The sequence below is a fragment of the Panthera leo genome, chromosome C1 (genome assembly GCF_018350215.1).
Source record: "Panthera leo isolate Ple1 chromosome C1, P.leo_Ple1_pat1.1, whole genome shotgun sequence".
Taxonomy (NCBI): domain Eukaryota; kingdom Metazoa; phylum Chordata; class Mammalia; order Carnivora; family Felidae; genus Panthera; species Panthera leo.
The window spans coordinates 150,370,741-150,391,466 of NC_056686.1; the positions used below are offsets into that span (position 1 = coordinate 150,370,741).

The 20,726-nt window shown below is 38.9% G+C and overlaps 1 protein-coding gene across 1 annotated transcript in view; it reads right to left on the reverse strand.

The window, feature by feature from the left end:
- DPP4 (dipeptidyl peptidase 4) overlaps positions 1-20,726 on the reverse strand; it is a 78,286-nt gene that overhangs the window by 7,750 nt on the left and 49,810 nt on the right. The window contains exons 13-23 of the mRNA XM_042948962.1: positions 19,578-19,685; positions 19,245-19,312; positions 18,247-18,300; positions 17,730-17,851; positions 15,852-15,899; positions 15,251-15,349; positions 12,751-12,820; positions 10,228-10,422; positions 7,478-7,532; positions 6,791-6,890; positions 4,339-4,403 (exon numbers count right to left, since the gene is read on the reverse strand). Of these exons, the coding sequence (XP_042804896.1) occupies positions 4,339-4,403; positions 6,791-6,890; positions 7,478-7,532; positions 10,228-10,422; positions 12,751-12,820; positions 15,251-15,349; positions 15,852-15,899; positions 17,730-17,851; positions 18,247-18,300; positions 19,245-19,312; positions 19,578-19,685 (984 nt within the window). The remainder of the gene's footprint in view (positions 1-4,338; positions 4,404-6,790; positions 6,891-7,477; positions 7,533-10,227; positions 10,423-12,750; positions 12,821-15,250; positions 15,350-15,851; positions 15,900-17,729; positions 17,852-18,246; positions 18,301-19,244; positions 19,313-19,577; positions 19,686-20,726) is intronic.

The following is a 20,726-nucleotide window of genomic DNA, read 5'->3' on the forward strand; positions in this document are numbered from 1 at the left end:
AGAACTGAACAGAATAATCCACGTAAAGACCTTAGAAGAGTGTCTGGCCATAGAAGCAAGCACTGAATGAATGAGTGAAAACAATGAATTAAATAAATGAAACTGGACGCCCCTACATATGCACACCATTTGAGAGGGCTTGGGAGGGAAAGGTGAAATCCTAACTTCTTGGCCACTTCCTTTCCCTGCCCTACATGCTCGGAAGCTACAAAATTCCTGGGGCTCATCACAATTTGGAAGCCGCTGGTCTTTTCCACACATACGGGGTACTCTGTCATATTTGAGTTCATAGTTTATTACCTACTCTCTCTTAATTCTCTTTGAAAATTTTGTGTGCATGCTTTATCTCACCAACAAGTTAATAAACTTCTGAACAATTAAAATACCAGGCACCTTGAATGGGTGAGTGAAAGTCTACTACATGTTGTTTTTTTAATAGGTGTGATTAAAAGACCTATGACTGACCATATGAAAGACCACTCATCAGTGTTAGTGAGAAACATACTCCTCAAGGTGTGGCTGCAGCTGCGATTTGCTTTTTTGCCAGTGGGGCTGAGGGTTTTCTCATTGCCTATCTGATTCCTCTGCTCAAATCTGTCACCATTTTGGTCTGCTGTGGACTGAAACTCACTGTTTCAGTGAAAAGATGTTTCCACAGGCCTCACTGCCTTTAAAAGTGCTCCTGCCTTGCCACTTGGCAGTAGGTGGGTGATTATCTACAAAGGGTTTTAGGGAGTCACTGTTCGTATCACTGCTTTGGGTCTGAGCCTTAGTCCTAGGGTCTGCTAATCTATATGGCAGCTTTGTAAGAATAGGAAAACGAATTCCTTCTGGTTCTATGCAGCCCCAGAGGTGCCTGTCTTAGTGAATGGAGCGTAGACTGCTTTTAGCAGTGCACAAGCTGAACAACTATACATGGCATCCCTACCTGTTCCATTTGTGTACACAAATGGTTTCTCAAATTCCCTTTCCTAAATCATAAGTAGGACCTTTACTTCATACAATGTGCTTCTCTTGGTGATGTGGATTTCTCTAAATTCTTCCAAATCCGGGTTATCAGTGACCTAATAATGAATCCTTTTTCTCATTCTTTTTAAATTAAAAATCGTCTTCTCTTATAAAGGCTATAATAATCCTGGCTACTGATTGATGATTCATTAGCTGCAAATGTAAACAAAGATCAGGGACTTGCTTATTACACACTTTGGTCCTTCCTGTCCTGGATGTATTGAAGAGAGTCCGTGGGTCAGACTAAATGGGAACCATTTTCAAAATATCTCCTTCTGACCCACAGACATGCACAGGGTACTGAAAGCCTCTAAGGAATTGTCTTCTTTGTCTTTTCCAAAAGGGTGGGAGGAGGGAGGGAGGGAGAGAAGCAGAGAGAGAGAAATAAAAACAACCTGGGAAAGAAAAGTAAAAGATGGGGTCCAGAGGGGCAGCTGGGGCCTCGGAGGAAAATAGAATCTTTGAATGTATTCTTGCCAGAGACAAAAGCACAGGCTTATTTAAAAAACAAAGGAGGGCAGCTTTATTCTAAAGCCTGCTGTGCACCAAATATAGGCACTTAGATTCAGCTCTCCACACTCTGAGGAAGCAACTTACCAGGGTGGAAACAATTCAGTGAACGCGTTTGCCTCACTTTCCCTACACACCTTAACTCTCACCCGCCCAAATCATTCCTCTGAGTAACACATTGGGAACCTTTAGCGCCCTGGTACTGGCAGTTTTAATGTGTCCATTGCCAGCACTGAATTTTGTGCCAAGAAAACTCGACTCCTGGCGTGGAAGGATTAAACAGTCCTCGGGTGCCATCTGTACAGTGAAGTGTAAGAGTGACTCTGTGCACCCAGTGTGCGCGTGTTGCCATTGGCAGTGGGAAGGGACTTCTATTTACATGACGACCTCATGCAGCGAACACCTAAGGGGAGAGATGAACGTGGTCACCTCGGGGCAAGCAGAGGTGAGGAAGAGCGGGATCCATGTGGGAACGAGGAGCGTATAGGAAAATCCGGAGAACGATGCAGGATGAAACGGTAGATTAAAATCCATCATCCTAGCGGGGGAGGGCTGGCCCAAGAGGAAACGCCTTGGTGGCTGATGTTCATCGAGGGAAGTTAGGGTAGGTGGCGTGGACTTCCCTGGACGTCAGGGTTTGGACTTGACCCTGTGCTTCTAGGTTCAAAGACTGTTCAGAACAGGATTTTTAAAATGAACTTTTGACTTAACATCCAGCAGATTCTAGAGTCAGGGTTAGGGTCCTGGACAGTACACCTCGGTTCCAGGAGTTTTTAGTACTTTGGGATATTTTGGAAAACCCTTCAGCAACCCAGCAAATATGCCATACCGTAAGCGTCCTGGTCAAGTTACGGACAAGAAAACTCCAGATGGAAAATGAGAGAAGTGATGGAGACATGCGATTTTTGTAAGAATTGTTTTTCTTCAAAAAGTTCTTACATTAAATCAGGCAAGGTTTTCAGGTTCATATTGGGTAATCTAAAGAACACAATGTCCAGTAAAGACTTGAACAGTTAATAATAGTGCTGAGGGGAAAAGGGACTACAAAATAACCATAAATTCAAGATAACCTGAAGAGTAAGAGATATACGAGAAAACGTCCTAAGAGCCAAAGGGGATGTCAGTCCACCAGAAGAAGAGTACAGATTTCCTAGTAAATGGATATATAGGGGCAACGACATTCCAGGCATAAGGAACAGAACAGGGAAAAGTCCAGAAATATTCAGAGAGCAGTGACCATTGCAAGCGAACTAGACCACTGTGAGAAGGAGGCTGACCACGTGGTTAAAGACTGAGGGTTGGATTCAGTTGAGTCACACAAAAGATCCATGAAAGTGTTGTATGTGAGAACGTGGGGATTAATCTCACACCTCTTTGTGGTATAGACTGGAGTGTAGAAAGACAAGCGAAGGGGACACCAATTGGGTTATTATTACAAAAGCAGGTAGTCATGTGACAGCAGCAAAGTGGTGCCGAAGAAAGGAAAGGATGTCTACAGCAGCTTATCGGATGTGGAGGAGACAGAATGGGAAGAATTGAGTCCAAAGTATTAGGAGGGACAACCAGTGGAAATGGGGACAACCTGACTATGGGACCGCTTTGCAGTGGAAGATGATTTGTGCATGTCACATTACAGGTCGTCACTTTCCTATCTCGATCGAAAAACAGATGAAAACACACACGCAGGCCCAGACACAGCCACACGCTCCTCCCTGCACGGCCTCTGCCTTGAGCCTTCACAAATAAAGCACAAAGGGAGAAAACTAAACTGTGTATACTTAAGTTGCAAAACTCGACATTTTATTTGAGTTTTATTGTGTTTTGACCACACGGATTCAGAATCTATAGCAATGGCGGCGCCTTACGGAAACGTACAAATACCGCTCAGAAGCCCGTGTACAGAGACTTGTGGCACAGATGAGAAATCTTGGTAACTTACTCCTCTTTTTGTTTTTCTTGCTTTTTAATTCACTGTCCTGAGAAGAGTTTTGAATTTCCCTCAGAGAACGTAAACACGAGATGATTTACTTTGTCATCTGCAAGTTTTGGCGTTTTCAACAAACGTGACAGATAGACTCAGGAAAGTTTTGGAAGGGCCCAAGTGCCACACAGGTCCCTAGACTTAGGCTAGCACTCCTGGCGACACCAGTGTGGCACCAGAGACAGTGCTCTGGCTCCGCCATGGCATCCACACTAGCACAGGCTGCTGCCAATGAGCATTGCTTCCGGGCCACATTCTAAATGCTACAGCTTGTCTGAAGAGCAACCTTCCCACATGTCTCCCATCAGCCAGCCATGTTGGATGCTATTCAGTAATGTGGGTTCAAGGGCTTTGCAGGGCGTTGCCCAACTGTACCTACTCGTCACCTGTTTTACTCAAACCTGGTTCGAACAAACTGTACATAGTTGGTATGAAGAAGAAAATCATAGGCTTGTACGTACATCTTAATTATGATAATACCATAGACATTTTAATATATAGCTAAAGGTTTAGAGAGTCTTCTGGGCTCTAAAGGAATATGTTGAATTTGACATGTTTTCTAAATGAAATTTTTATAATTAAAGTAATTATCTGGTGTTGCTTTGTATTTCCAAATGAATGCATATTGTGACCTATATAGCATACGATAAAGACTGTAATTATGCAGAATATAGTAGGGGAAGCTATTGGAGTATCTCTAAACCACCTGTGTTATTTCTTTTTAACAAGAATTTTGTTGGAAATAAAAAATATATATTTTCTAGAATAGATACACTTAAAAATGTTCTTAAACAACTTATAAATAGGTTATAAAATGGATCTGGTTTCTCATCTCTTACCTTGTAATAGTCAAGGTTGTCTTGTGGAGTCGGCAAACCCATGTAACGTTCTGTATACACTGAATCTGTGATGAAAAAGAATTCAAAATGCTTAATTCACACAATAAAACTTTTCTTCCTTTTATTGAGTTACTTTATGTGCTTTCACATGTCTTAACTTGTGCACAGGTCTACAGTATCCCCCTCAGGAGTGTCTCCTCAAGATCATTTTTATTGGGTGTGTTAATACAACCAGACACACCTGCTCAGAATCACGTTTTTTCCACACTTAGCCAGAACCAATGAGGGCAGAGGGAGATCAAACTAGATGATCTAAAACCCAACCAATAAGCCATCTGCAGAAAAATCAGATGTGAAGTGCTACAAGGTAAGGGCTCTTTACATTATCATCTGATCCTCTCAAAGAATCTAAGTTAGAAAGTCACTTAATGCCTCAACTGTCTGGAGTTTTTGATCTTGACACAAGCATATACCTTAATTTCCTTTTGGAAACCCCTTATAATGTTCACTTACTCGTTGCTTACTTAAATCATATATTTTTTTGGCAGGTTAAAATTCACTATAATTAAAACAAAGAATTCAGGTATCATTTATTTGCTATATTTCCCTGTATTATGTCAGTTACTCCAACACAATGCACGTCAAACATTCATTTTCTCTCATTTTGTGGTGAGCCCTCAATTTTGGTATTATAACAGTTGTGTACTGTGAAATAGATTGCATTAATATCTGCTGAAATGATGTAAGCTCTTTTATCTATAAATATGGTTGAAAACAGGGTGCATATATATATACACGACACTCAACACACACACCCACACACACACACACAGGACAACAACTACCTCAGGTAACATTCTAACCTTTTTTAAATGACTGGCACTGTAGATTTAAAAATTATATTGATAATGAGTGTTAGTTACTCCACATGTGTTCTTTATGTTTTTCCTATGGAGATCAAAATATTGTCCTCCAAAATAAATAATGGCAACATTTTATCATTTTGATTAAAAGGAATACAGGCTATACGTAATTTTACATATCTAGAGGACACTAATATAGAAAATATAATATTTTAAAGATGTTTTAAAATATAAGATCTTCATAAAATGTTCATATATTTTAACATTTAAATATGAATAATTTAGGTTGTACATGTGATGGAGGGGAAATAGTCTTTAAGAACAAAATAAATTTTTCCTCAAACAGCAGAAGACTTCAGTTCTTCTTGTCCTAGAACATAATGACCCTTTTTTATTATGTTAATCAGGTTTACATGTGTGAGAAGTTCTGAAATTTTAATGAGTATATTTTAAATGCATAATACAGTTGTAAACTTCTACAAATACATCTTTGAAATACCATTTATGTATTCCTTCTATCTGATCTTTGAATAAAATTGTTCAAATTAATACATATGTAAGAATTCTAGAATGTTCCTACGTCTAGAAAGTTGGGTTGGTCCATATACGTTTAATGAAGCTCTCTTCTTTTTAGACTTCTAAACTCATAAAGATTGCTTCTATTATTTTATTGGCCACCAGAGGTCTCCAAAAACAGGCTAAGCAACAGAACAATTAGCATCAAATAGGAAAGGTTTCTACGAAAACAAAACCATTTGTATATGGACTAAGTTGTAACTATGCTTTCCATTTTTTTAACATAAAGATAGCAATATTTTATTTATTTATGTATTTATTATTTATTTATCTTCAATAAGATAAATCTCTTGACTTGGGCTTTAAAAAAGGGCTTTCCACAAGATTGGTACTACCATATATTGGGGCCAAAAATATTTAATAAGCATATTTGTTACCAATGAGTCTATCACATAAAGGATTTGAGATAGGGTCTGAAGAGGTGCAGGAAAATAATTCATCTTCTCACCACCTACCTAGTGTTCCAGTGCTCACTCCCTCCCCTTTGGGAATTATGATGCCTTCTATAATTATTTTCTGAATGATGAAAAGGAGATCCTAGAGTGGCTTTCATTAACTTAGAGACAGTGGGAAAAAGACAAACCCCCTAGGAATTTCCCTGTCCCTGTTCTCCTTTTCCCGCCTAAAGAGCCCTACTTATATCTGACCTTTACTGGAAGAAAAAGAAATACATGCTTCTTTTATTCTGCTATTATGTGAAGCCCCCAAATTCAAAGCAGAATAAAGATAAGGAAGGGTTTATCTGCAGAAATGTAGCATTAGGGATGTTTTGAAATTTGGAAAACAGTATTTATTGATAAGTAAATGTGTAGATATCAAATAATACCACCCAGGCTTTTGATATTAATAGCAGAATAAGGGAGACCATTTGATTTTAGATATCCATAAAGTACATCTACGATGAATCAGCTTATTTCCTGTAGAAACATTGAAACTCAAAAAAGAATGGTTTTGTCATCGAAATTTTAAGGTCAACATTCCGTATCTTTTGGTACCTGATAGTAATTACATACCATAATACTCCCACCGTGAGACAGGCGCCACGGCTATTCCACACTTGAACACACCACTGCCTGCTCCCAGGACCATTGAGGTTACGTACCCTCCATATGACTAAGGAATGGAAACGGTTATTTTTATGGAGGTAAAGGAATTCAGGACATATGGTAAGCAAGTCACAGTCTCCATATTTCTCACATCTTTATATACTGTTCCTCTTCAGAGATAGAAAGCATGGTAGAGAAGGGCTTAAATTGGCCTTAATTGGACAATATCTAAAGACTACACTTTCAGAGCCCTCATCCCGTTTCTTGATAGGTCTAAGGGGGAAAGGCATCAAAAGTTTGCCGGATACTAATTAAAGAAAACAAAATCAATACACACTAGGTCTTTACTGACTTTGACTCGTGAGGAAAATCTCCCTCCTTCCCTGTCTCCTACTCTCCTTCCTCACCATTCTACTTCTTTCTCTCTTTTCCTTACCTCCCTCACCTCCCTCCTTGATCAGAAGAAAGAAAGCTGTATGCCCGACCAACAGGGACTCACTGCCTAGAGATCGAAGACATTTTATTTGGATCTTCTTAGATTAAAATACGTGATTTCCATCTCTAAGTATTTACATGCCAAAGGTAAATTATCATGCTCTGGATTATATTCACCAACTATATGCATACAGATTCATTAACCAAACAACTACTCACCCAGCCCCAAATTGCAATCCGTTTGTTGTCCACAAATCCCATTTTTGAAAATTGTCTAAAATACATGGAAGAAGTCCATGAATTAGCACGGCTTTGTGTGTAGAAACTAAGATAAGTGCACAGATAGGAAACCCTGCCATTTGTTCTCTGTTTCATCCTATTGGAATCTAAGATTAATCACTGCCAGCAATCAAATAAACACCTGAGAAGGATGTCTGTCATTTTAAACTCAAGGGCCAGATGAACAAGGTTTACTTTTGTTGGGGGTCCACAAAAATTTTGTCTGTGTGTGCATGTGTGTGTGTGTGTGTGTGTGTGTGTGTGTGTGTGTGTGTATGATTCACAGAAAACAAATCCTGGCAGTTTTTTTCACAGCTTTATATAAAAATTTGCAGCCCAGATGCACTTTTCTTTACATAATTGAATTTAAATCTCTCCAGATGTTTTTCAGTTTAAGAGAGGATGCCCCCACCATGGAGAGATATAGAGGCATGGAGAACATCTGGGTAGGGCTTAGAAATGTCTCTGGGCCCCCTACCTGAGAACTTAAACACCATTCTCTAAATAAATTCCTTCTTATGGTGGGTGTTGATTAGTTAGCTCAGCACCCATTAAATAGGAAGGAATTTTTCCTTGATGAAGTAAGAAGTCTTTTTGCCACTAAATTGTGTTCAGGATTGGTATTGAGGTAAAGAAACGAGAAAAATGTTTTATGCACCCTCTTCTTAATCTTAGCCTTACATCAAAAGGTAATTTGTTTCCTTTAAGGAGAAATCTAGTGAATGGGACTCTTTTAACTTTGTAGTATTGATGTGGGGTGGGGACCCTTCCATTGACCTGTATGTGACTTGGAGAATTTTTGTGTTTTCAATTGTATACATGACTTAGGATGCCCTGAGTTAAGCATTATTAGCAAAAATTAAAAGTAAGTAGTTTTCAACTCATTATATTCTCCCTGTAAACTTCTAAAACTTAGACCACATATATGTATGGAAATGTCCACCAGATCATGAGTGTACAAGTTGATAAGCATTTACGGAAATGAGTATATCCTTCAACTAAGATATAGTGCATTACTATCCCCTGGAAGCCTCTGGGTCATTTCTCCCTTTGCAAAAAGAAAACATTTCGTATTCAGGATTCCAATCTGTACCTGTTTTTGAACTTTATATAAAATGGGTCATGCAGGATATACACCTTTTTGCCTGGCTTCTTTATTCAAAAGCCTGTGAGATTCATCTATGTATGCTGTTCTTTTTAGTCACTGAAATAGTATTCTGTTGTATAAATACATTCTCATTAAGTTTTTACTTTTTATTTGTTTAAAGTTCATTTATTTTGAGAGAGGGAGAGAGAGAGAGAGCACACAAGCGGGGAAGGGGCAAAGAGGAGAGAATCTCAAGTAGGCAGTACCATCAACTCAGAGCCCAAGGCAGGGCTGGAGTTCACTGAACTGTGAGATCATGACCTAAGCTGTGATCAAGAGCTGGCCGCTTAACTGACCGAGCGGCCCAAATGCCCCTTGTTAATTTTTTTAAACTGGAGATGTACATTGTGGACACCCAATTCTGTAATGTTGGATTTGAGAAGCCATGGAAACTCTGCCCTCTCTCACAGAGGATCAATTTGGGTAAACATTTAGATTTAAAATATCACAGCATTACTCCTGAACCAGTTCATCCTCTTTCTAATATAAACCTCCCTTTCTCTCTTTTTTACTTTAAAGGAAAATAGCAAATCATTAACTTTGGTGTAAGAGACTTACGGATACTTATTAAATTTTCTGTCATCTTCTCTTTGGTTGTTCCTTGTTTTTAAAGGCATTTTCTTCCACCCACTTATTCATTCACAGTTTTGCTGCATTTGCTAGTTTATGATTCCACAACATTATTTTAAATCAACCACTTATAATGTCTCCCTAGACATCCATGCAGTTGGTTATAGAACCTCAAAAGACTACATTTCCCATTTACCAGTTGAATGCAGCTGTATGTGAGTTGGGAGACTCACATTTTTTTTTTATACCTAAAATATGGGGTACAGACGCCTACCTTGCAGGGCTGCTGTGCAGTTCTCATGACAATGCAGGCAAAACATTGCCCATGTTACATGTGCATTACATGGTGACCATTATTCATGATTAAAATCTCTCTTAAGCCAGATCATGCCTATCTATGGTCCCGTGACTGGAAAGCACGAGAATGAGATGTGGTTCATACTTAATGAAGCCCTTATAATTGTGAGTGAAGATGGCTTTTGCTCCACAATTTCCCCCAAATGGCGAAGTGACCCTCATCCAGACTGTAAGAGCCACTCCTAGGACTTCATAGCTATCACGTGTAGTGTAGCTTCTTACATTCTAAACGAACACTGAACTCCTTCACTTGTACTTGACTACAGGGATGGCTCACTTGTTGAGTTAGGTGTTTCCTCAGGAGTGCATTTATCCCTCAGTTTGTCCACGTATTAGTTGAATTTTGAGTCTCTGTTCCTAGAGGGTGGTAGCACATATACCAACTATCTTTCTAGAGTCACACAGAGGAATTTAAGAGCTGTGTCTTCTTTAACCTTTATATAACGTCTATAATGACATGCATTTTTACATAAATGTGATTATCTTCATGAAAATACACCCCAAAGATGAAAGGTGCATCCCAAAACACTTCACATTCTTTACACTTTACAACTTGGAAATATAAATTGAGGGAGGAAAATCAGATGATCTTAGAATTCATCTCCTAGTCACTCACCTGGCTGCTTCAATTTGATCTTCAACTTCAAATGTTCCCAGTCTTCTGTTGACTGCGTGCATGATCTTATCTCCTTGGTAACCACTTCCTCTGCCATCAAAGCTAGCTACGATAATGTTTTCTGTGCTTGCAAGGTAAGTAGCCCAGTTGAGTCTGAAGATAGCATCTGCTTTTTGACTACACGGGCCTGCATATCTGTGAAAAATCCCAAATTGTTAGCCTTTGTGGTTTTTCTGAATCAAATGAGGAGTGCTTATATTTCTACTCCCTGTGGACAATAAGTATGCATCTTTCCAGATCATGAGCCTGAAATTGTGCCAGCCACCAGGGTGCCCACAATGGTCCCTCTAAAACTTGGCAACATGACTATAATGGCTGTGTGTTTCCTTCAAAGATGCCCATCAGTATTATCTTTGAAGACTGGTATCAAACACAGACTTCACAGGCCAACATTTTCTAAGTCGTATGTTTCTTGGAAATCAAAGAAATAAAGACTTAACAGTCGGGACAGGGAAAGTGTGTTAGGAGAAATTAATGAGAATGACAATAAATGCAGCTTTGAATATATCCTTCCTCCCTGGCTTACCAACACTTCTCGACTACAAATGTATTTCCTAGGCTGGAACTTCCTTAAGCACCACTTTGGTGTATAATACGCACTGTTTTCCCTGCAACCCCAGATGGGGTTGCACACTAAGGCCACAAATGTGCACGAGTCATTGTGGAATGGGCCAAAGTATGAATGAATGCTACTCCTTAAAACTTCAAAGGAGAAAGAAGTAGACTGTATTGAAAAATGGGCATGTTGTTGTTCAGCATTCTACTTATTAACGTGTTTAACTCCCACTCCCAAACAGCTGGATGCACACTTTCCATTAGCCCTCTCATTTCCATTTGTTAATCAAGACAAGCTCCCGATAGCTTCTTGCATCACATTTAAATATGTCATCTTTTCACGATCTACGAGACTCCTGGACCCAGACCTTCTCCTATACCTCTCCCTCCAAGCCCATTTCTCCTACTGATCTGTTCACTGTCCCCTCCACTACATGCCTTTTCTCATCCTAGTGAAAGAAGTCAAAAGAACTTTGGTTTTAAACAAACATTATAGTACTTTAATTTTAAACTAAATATTGTAACATTCTAACTTTAAAGAGACAAATGCTCTCATGCATTTCTTGGGCAAGTAAACATTTTTTAACAACATGTGAAATGATATTAGATTCAATGATATTAGATATGGTAGAGTAATAGCTTCCCTTAATATTGGTTATGTGTCAAGTTACCTAACCCACTAAGATTAAACAACATTATTTTAAAAAATAGAAAGCAAAGATTTAGACATGTAAGGATGGGAAGAGGAAAATAACTGAAAAAACAGGCAGTAAATTTACTGTTTTTTTAAACTTTCCTTATAAAAGAGAGGTCTAATCATTCCTTATTAGGTAGTCAAAGAAGATAAAAATATCACTCTTTTCTAAAGGATCTGTTTTCAGTAGGGGGGCTGAAACCTAAAGCAAACTAGTGTCACTGTAGTCAAAGTAATAAGGCTTACTGAAAATCAAACAGCATCTCTTGAAGTTTAAAATACCTTTTTTCCCTTTCTTTGAGCTTTTTTTTGTTTACATGGAACTGTAAATACAGTGCAACAGGCTGTTGGACATTAACGTCCCTCCCTTCCCCCTCCCCATACAATGGGCGCAATAGAACTCATATAGGTTTGCAAATCACCTGGTGTGCAGCAGGTCCCCAGCACATCTGTTGGTTTGTTTTTGTTTTGTTTTTAATAAAGGAAATGAGACAAGCTAGGACAGGAAGAGTGGCATTGTGGCATCATATGTGAGTTCAGGGCAATTTTAGAAGGACTAAAGTAAAATATATTCCCAGTAATTATCAAAAATATTTTATAAAGATGCCATATTTAGAATTTGCATGAGTTTACATTTACTGCTCAAAGATTTGTGTTTCAGAACTTTCTCTAACACCTGAAGACGTTTGGATTATAATGAATAATTTCCTGTATCACATCGTCTCTTCACCAAAGATGTGAGTGGAAAATACCAGGCAGTGATATTTTGGAAACTAATGGAAAAGAGACCTGATGTCCTAGTGAATCAAAGGCCACCATTCAAGATGTTTGGGGAAACTTGGGGGTAAAGAAATTGTTAATACTATTAATACCTATCTCTTACATGTTAAAATGGGCAAGAGGTAAGGATAAAACTGGGACCTGAAAATTCTTTGAAATTCTCTTGTAGTTCAGAGAAACAGATCAAAACAAAATTATGACAGAAGGGTGTCTACTCTCTCCATTAGAAAGATAGTAGAAAACAAAGATTTGGGGTTGTGATTGCAAAATGGGAGAAGGAAACAGTAAAACTGCTTTACAATGATTCAGGAAGAGAGGAAGGATTTTTTTTTTTTTTTAACATTTTTCAAATGTTAATTTTCTGTAAACTGCCCTTGGGTAAAAACATGTACAGTGGTTAACTTCCAAATTGTTCCTTCCTCTTGAATACTTACACGTCTATTAGGAGAGGATATTTCTTGGATGTATCAAAATGAGGAGGCAAAATCATCTGATACCAAAATTCTAAACAAACAGAAAGATTAATTAGTAAATTAAGAATAATTATTAGCACATGATCTAGGTCTCTTATCTCTGTCAGTGATAAATCATAGCTAGTAGTCAACAATTTGTTAAATTAGAATTGAGAAAGAAAATGAACTGCTTGGATTCAGCATGTTTTTAAGATATAAAAATATTCTCTTTCAGGTCAGGATACTAGTTAAGATTAAAGCCATAAAGTCTTTCCTAATGTATCTATTAAATACATTGGTGCCTTGTAAAATAAAAGTGCATCTTAGAATTGCTAATGTTTTGTTTTTATGATTCTGTTCTTTGGCATCTGATCTACTTATCTAGTTTGTTTATGGCTTATGTTCTAAGCTTTCCTCCAAAATGTTTTCCTCTTCTTGAATTTCCTTGAAGATGTTTAGGATTTTTAGTTGGCCCCAACTTTATTTTAAAATTCTGATTTAATAACATTTTTGTGATTCTTATTGCCATCCCAGACCGCAAAGCTGAGTTCCCATTTTCAGCTCTGTGTTTCACAGAATGAAATCAGGTTTACACGGCACAGACTGTTGTGAACGTTCTGTATGGTCTGCAGATCTGTTTTATTCTCTGTGCTTGATTTAGCATCAGTTTAATAAAATTTGCCCTAAGTAATGAATTGGTTTCCTTTGCTCCCAAATTCAAGATGATGAGTTAGACTAATAAATGTTAAAGACACACACACAGAGACAGAGACAGAGAGAGATGTTTCATATTTTAATCAGATTATTTCCAGCTTCAGTAGATTTAGCTTGAAGGGGAAAAAAATCCATATCTCTAGAGCTGCTTCTTTCTTTCTTTTCTTTCTTTCTTCCTTCCTTCCTTCCTTCCACAGTTATTTCAGTTGATATAAAAAGAAATGTTTACGAGTAAAATCTTTATATAAATAGATTTCTCTTTAATTTGTTTTTTGCTGATTATTTTATGCCTTCTAAATTTAAGTCTTTATTATTTTTCCATAGAATGTCAAGCTATGTGTTGACCATATTGTTTTCAGTAAGTATGCCAAACCCACCATTTCATCTCTCCTTTGTTTGAATGGGTACTAGTTGATTAGAAGTGTTTTAGCTCCATCATTCTGAAGATGGAGTGTTTTCTTTTGGGGGGGGTTCTTTGTAGTCACCAGTCCCACCTCCTTCTGCCCCTCCTCCAAGACCTCGACCCCCACTTCCCCCCAGCCCTCCTTTCCTGGAGTTTGAATGTACAACCACCTCCCAGATGAGGTGGTTGTGGAAGGTGGTTCTGGAAGCTCCAACCTCCCCAGCAGGTTGTCCATCCAATCCTATGGGTTCTCTGAGTCAAAAACTTTCAGGGCCCCCCACTTTTTGTCAAGTCTCCAGTATGCAGTGCCTTCTGCACCAACAGTCGAGGTGGCTCTCCAGAACTCTAAATTCTTGCCCACCATGCCTGATTCAGGAGCCAGCAACACTGGCATCACCTAGGGGCTAATTCCAAACTCTGAACCCTGGGCTCACCCCTCCTTGCTGGATCACAGAGCCACATTAGCAAGGTTCCGGGTGATTCTATGCACATTTCATTTTTGAGTAGCCCCATGCTGAGGAGTTCTTCAGAAGCACCCTCTGTTTTCTGGTGCTTTTCCTGACATTTAATCTTGGATGAATCTTTTCTATTGAATCTTTTTGAATATTTTCTATTATTACCCTATATTACTACCCTATAATATATTATTACCCTATATTATTACCCTATATTATTACCCTATATATTATTACCCTTTTAAAATGTGAAATAAATCAGTCCTGGTGGATTCCCCCATCCCCCACGAGTAATTAGCTCTTAATGGAAAAAAACGAGCAACCAAATAAAAACAACCCGACTGCATTTCCTGCTCAAAGACCCCCCCCCCACCCCCCCCAACCCCCATTCTTAGTGGTTTCTGCACATCATCCAGGCTCCCGGCACGGGGACTAGGCTAACTGTGGCAGGGAGAAGGTTAGAAAAATCCAAGATTTCTCTTCCGAATCTGAAGTTTCAGCATTTTACAGCCAACCCTAATTTTTTTATAGTCATCTCAGATATATTTTTTACTTCTTTGGGTTAAAGGCAAAATATATCAGGATATCATTAAATTAAACACGCAATTAATACTTTATAGAGCAGAGTTCCTAACAGAATGAAGCTGGGGTATGGGGTAGCAATACTGGTTTTTTTCCAAAGGCTTCCTCTTAACAGAATTAAATTTCACATAGAAGGGTGCTGTATTTGAAAACAAAACAAAAAGTAAAACCAGCAGTTCTCGTGACAGGCTATTTCATAGACAAAATAAACTTAGGTTAGATTTACATATAATATAAAATGTGTATTTTCAGATCAAGTTGTCACGTTTGGAGAGATTTTTATTGGTGTTTCCGTGAGCAGTTCTGTTCTGAAAGAAATTCAACTTACTTGTTTCATTCAAAATAATGAAGTCCAGTTTTTTTGAGGGCATCTGGACCTCCTGCAGCATTTTATCCAAAGCTGAATTGTCTTCCAGGACCCTCAGTTCTAAATAAATATTCGAGACAGCAGTCATTCATTACAATGTGAAGAATATGGATTGTGCAAGGCTGTAATAAGTGGCAATTCACTGATGGACTATGCATTCTTTTTTTAAAATAATTTTTAAAGTTTATTTAGTTATTATTGAGAGAGAGAGAGAGAGAGAGAGAGAGAGAGAGCGCGCGCGCACAAACTGGGAATAGGCAGAGAGAGATGGAGACAGAATCAAAAGCAGGCTCCAGGCTGTGAGCTCTCAGCACAGAGCCCCACATGGGGCTCAAACCCACAGACCTTGAGATCATGACCTTAGCGAAAGTCAAGCACTTAACCTACTGAGCCACTCAGGCACTCCAAGGGACTATGCATTCTTTAGATTAGAAATCTTGAGTTCAAATCATTGTTCAAACACTCTAAAGCCAAAAAAAATCCCACTACGCTAAGTACATGTTGGTCCTATTCACACACACTTTTCTAATGAGCAAACGAAAGGTGAAATCTTAGAAAGTACCTTCATCGTTGCTGCTTCGGTGTAGAGTATAGAGGGGCAGACCAGGGCCTATTAACATAACCAGGGAAAAACGTTTTAGGTGAGATTTTTTTAAGAAAAGGAGATAGCATAGTTTTCAAAAACGGCATTTGTTACCATTTAACTTTGATATCATTTTGATACCATTTAGCTTTGATAGAATAACTATCATAGTGGTATAAGGGGCTTACTAAGTGCTAGCTGGTTTTTTCTCTGAAATAAGTGCAATTTGATTGTAATAAGTATTACCGGAAAGGCACGAGGATCAGGAGAATGAAGCAGAAATTGAACCTCTGGCCCTACTGGGTACCTTGGGCATGTTGCTTTCAATTTCCTCATCTGTGAGCTAAACCAGAAGACCCCTGACAGCTGCTATCTTTCCTTCCCCACCCCAAGTCCACAGTCCTGCGATGACCACGCCCACTCTCAGGCCCCGCCCCCTCAGGGTGGAGCTCTGGAACAAGGCCACCATCCCCCCCCTCCCCGGGAAGGGGCATATTCTCCCCCCCCCCCCGCCCTGCCTCCCCCCCTCCCCCCCCCCCCCCCCCCCCCCCCCCCCACGGAATCCCGAGCCAGGGGGCACATCTGCACAGTGCCTGACTTGGATAAGCTATTCCTTTCTGGCATGCAAAAGTGTTTTTCTCACATGAACATATCTTCACTATTTATCCCAACTGTAGTAGTTGCAGACTAGAAGGTAATGTATAAAAAAGCTATTTGGTGAGCTATTTAATTTTCATGCATTTAGATAATATTAATGTTTTACTGGTGATCAGAACCACAGTGATGGCATTATACAGACCTGGGTTTGAACCCTGGCTTACCTGCTGTGTGACTTAGGACAACATATCTATGCTTCGATCTCTTTACATACAAAATGAGGGCAATATCTACTTTATAGAGTTTTCTTAGGAATCAAACAAGACCACAAATATAAAACTTCTAGCACAGTTCCCAGTATGAAATGCATGCCCAAGAAGTGGTGACTAAAAACAGTCACAGAAACTAAAATGTAATAATAAAGAAACTGTGCTGATAAAGAAAGATTCAGTTAGCTGGTTTGGAGGTCTCTTTTCGGTGAGGGGACGATTCTTTCCAGAGTATCCAGATTCTTTCATTTTGAGAAGTAACCTAGCATAGTGCTTATCCGAGTGCTTGGGAGGTGGAGACCTGGGCTTGGATCCTGTTGTTCTGCCGGTGCCACCTCTTATTAGCTGTGCCACCTGTGGAAGTCCTGTTGCCCGTCCTTGCCAAGTTTCTTCATTTATCATAAAGAAAATGAAAATAAAACAGCAACAGAAGATGGAACAGTGAGCAGGTTGGGTGACGGGCACTACCCGCATATATTTTCTCATTTAGAGGGGCAAGTGCATAAAATAATAAAAAATTAACACTAAAAACAATCTACAATAAAAAATCTAATATATATCTATCTCTGTCTGTCTGTCTAAAACAATGAAGTACCTCCGTTATACATAGGCTCCACTGTGTGTGTGTACTTGTGTGTGTGTTCAAAAGCAAGCCATGCAAGTCTCTTGGCCAAAAGGGGAGGAGAGGTGGTTAACTCACCACTTAGAGCTTGAAGAGAAGGGGACTTCAGTGATTTCAAGAGCACCTCAGATTCAAGAGAAGAAAACTGAGCAGGGCAGCAAGAATGTTTCCCAGATGGGACAGAGAAAGGGACAAATGGGCAGACTGAGCCAGGAGGGTGGTGAATGATGTCCGAAGAGAGGAAGGAACGTCAGCTGGCGAGTGGAAGGCTGGAAAAACGTGCAGCCTAAGGGAATGTTAGGAACCGCTTTGGGTAGACAGACAGACATGGTGATGCTGTCTTCCCTCCCCATGTCCATTCACACTTACCTGAACATCTAAGTTGATAGTACTTTGCCTCTTTACTAAATGATACAGAATAGTACTGACACCTCTCTGGTTTCAGCTCACAACTCAGGCATGCCACTTTCGTGGAGTCATTAAGTTGGATTCTGTGAACCAATGGTGGAAATTAAGTGCTTGATGAAAGAAGAAATGAGAAGATGGAATTGAATAATGCCATATTCTGGTTTCAAAGCTATCAGAATGTCAAAGCAATGCTCAAAAACTTCTTTTTAGTGTGAGATAGATACACGAATTAATTCGTAATAACCTCAAACCTCCTACTGTTTGGAAATAACATAAAGCATCTAATAAAGCCATTCTCTTTTGGTGACATGTGGAGGTTTGATTTATAAAGGAACCAAAGCTCTTCCAGGACAGAAACTAGAACTTACAATTCTGGTTAAGACAAGGAAAAAAAAAAAAAAAAAAAAAAAAACCAAACAACCCAGAAATTGTTCTTCAGCTAAAAAGACTCAAGTCAACAAATTGGTGGAGTTCTTACTTATAAAGATTTCTTCCTCCTGGCATTCCTTTATATTCATTACTAATGTAGTATCTGGGAAGAAAACAAATGAGATGTATATTAATTATGTTTTTAAAGAAAGTCAAGCACACTTTGTTTAACTCAACACCAAGCATTAGTGCTGGCCCTTCTTGTATCATTCTTCCCTGCTCCCTCTCCCCCAGAGGCCATTTTCCCCCATTATCTCTAAACAGGAGATGGTAAACAGACTAAAATATCTGAATGCAGGAATTGCTCCCTTCATTAAAGTGACGAGTAAAAACTCAAAACAAAACAATAAAAAAAAAAAAAAAAGAAAAAAAAGTCTCTTATAAGAAAAATGTGACTGGACAAGTAGCCTGAAGTTGAGAGCCCATGTGTCCATATTTTTCCCCATATTTTCTGTTCTAGAACACAAATTACTATCTTCCTGAGGACCACAGAGCCACTTCTAAAGAGGACCTTCAAAGACTGCTTTGGGCAGGGGCAAAAATCCTCCATGGTGACACCCGATAACGAATTATAAAAGTGCCTTAGATGCTAATGAAAAATAACACTCCTCAATTCATGCCACAATTCGTGCATGGTAGCTGACAGCCTCTGCAAAGCTTTCCATTTTCCAAAAAGCGAGGCCGAAACATGGACAGATATAAAATAGCCTTTGCAAGCCTTCCAGAATTCGGCGACAGTTAACATTTCACGAAACGCCCCTGATTCTGGTTCAGTGTTCTAAGATGTTTAAGAAAAAGAGGCTACAGCTCTTCTAATGTAAAGCAGGTAAGAGCAAGAGGTAGAGCCACTTGGTGGCAGGGTATCAAATCTGCTAAGCATATGTGAAAATCATTAAGGCTTCCGTATGTTAAAAAGAAAAAAGTACTGAACACATTCCAAATAGACTATTCTTTATTTGTAGGAGATTTTCCCCTATTTCTGGGCAGAGAGGGTGTGATTACAACAACTATATTTACATCCATCCGATCGATTATTAGAATACTCACAGGTAATCAGTGGTAAGAGCTTCTATCCCGATGACTTCCCAAGCTCCTTTTGTAATAAATGTGCAACCCTAACGGAATTTTTTAAAAAGAGGTTTATGAAACTCTCTCGCCAAAGTTAAGTGGGGGGTTAAATCATTTATAGCAACAGTTCAGATGATCTTAGGCCTTTTTGGGTGTCCCCACCCCATCCCATTGTACTCTAGATACTGCTTTGGAATTTGAATTAATCAGATTATTAGTACACCTTGATCAACTTTACCAAATGATTTCCACGTCAAGTTAGTTGCATCAAAAAAGAGATCAACCTGAAGTAAATTACGTAGGAATACTCACTTTCTTATCTATTTGGAAACGGCAAATGTGTTTGTAGCCATCTTCGTTGCTGATGATCTTGTAGAAGTTCTTCCCGTCAGAGGTAAAATGAGGTTCTGCAGGCCTAAACTAGAATAAAATAGAAACAAAAAACACATTAGAGCACATTAGTCTCATCTCAGCACCAACTTTAATTTTTGAAAGTCCTCTCAACATCTCTGCCCAAAACCCATGCTTCATTTACTTGCCAAATGAAACCACAGTGTCTCAAAAGAAAATTCTCCTTCTAGAAAATGCAGACAAAAAGATCTCGCTCAGGGAATTTTTTGTGCAGAGTAAATGAGAGAAAGCACATAAAAAGGCTTACACAGGACACTCAACACAGAGCAGTGGTATTGTTATCTTTGGACATCTCTCTGTGGATGATAACTCAAGGACTTCTGGCTACAAATGGGCAAAAATCAGCAGTTCAGTTTTATGAGGTAAATTTTCTCAATGTCACAGGTGTGCTTTCTTGAAACACACTATTATTATTATTGTAACTGGAAGTTTGTACCTCTTAATCCTTCACCTATTTCACCCATCTCCCCACACCCCTACCCTTCCCACAACCATGAGTTGATTGCTTTCTGTTTTGTTTGTTGGTTTGAAACAGACTATTATCTTTACTGTTTCAGATAAGAAGTGGTTTGTAATTTGAGGGATTTGTTCCCTCTTTTTAAAATACATATTTCCTTTTGAAAGCCAGGAAGTCTTTAACCATTTCTGGACTGGGTGCTATAAGGAATGTCTGTCGTATATTTCACATGGAAACATTTTTATACTTACCATTTTTATGGTAAGTCTTTTCATTTTGCTAAATAGGATCAACAATTTACCAAAAAAGTAGTTGTATGGAAATATACTATAAAATTTCCATTTTTCACAGTTCAATAAAAGATAGTTCTCAGAACATAATGTAGTTTAAGCAGAAGAGTATCTATCCCAGCCTGAAAGGAATATGTCGCATTACGACTACATTTGAGAGCAGGTAGGAGATGGTCTTTTAAAATTGTTGGTTCACTTTACCCTAGATGTTTCCTCTTTCATCAGCTCCCATTTTGGGAAGGAAGAAAAATGCTTCCCTCTTCTATTTAGTGATTCAAAGTGGATTCATTTATGGAGCAAGCT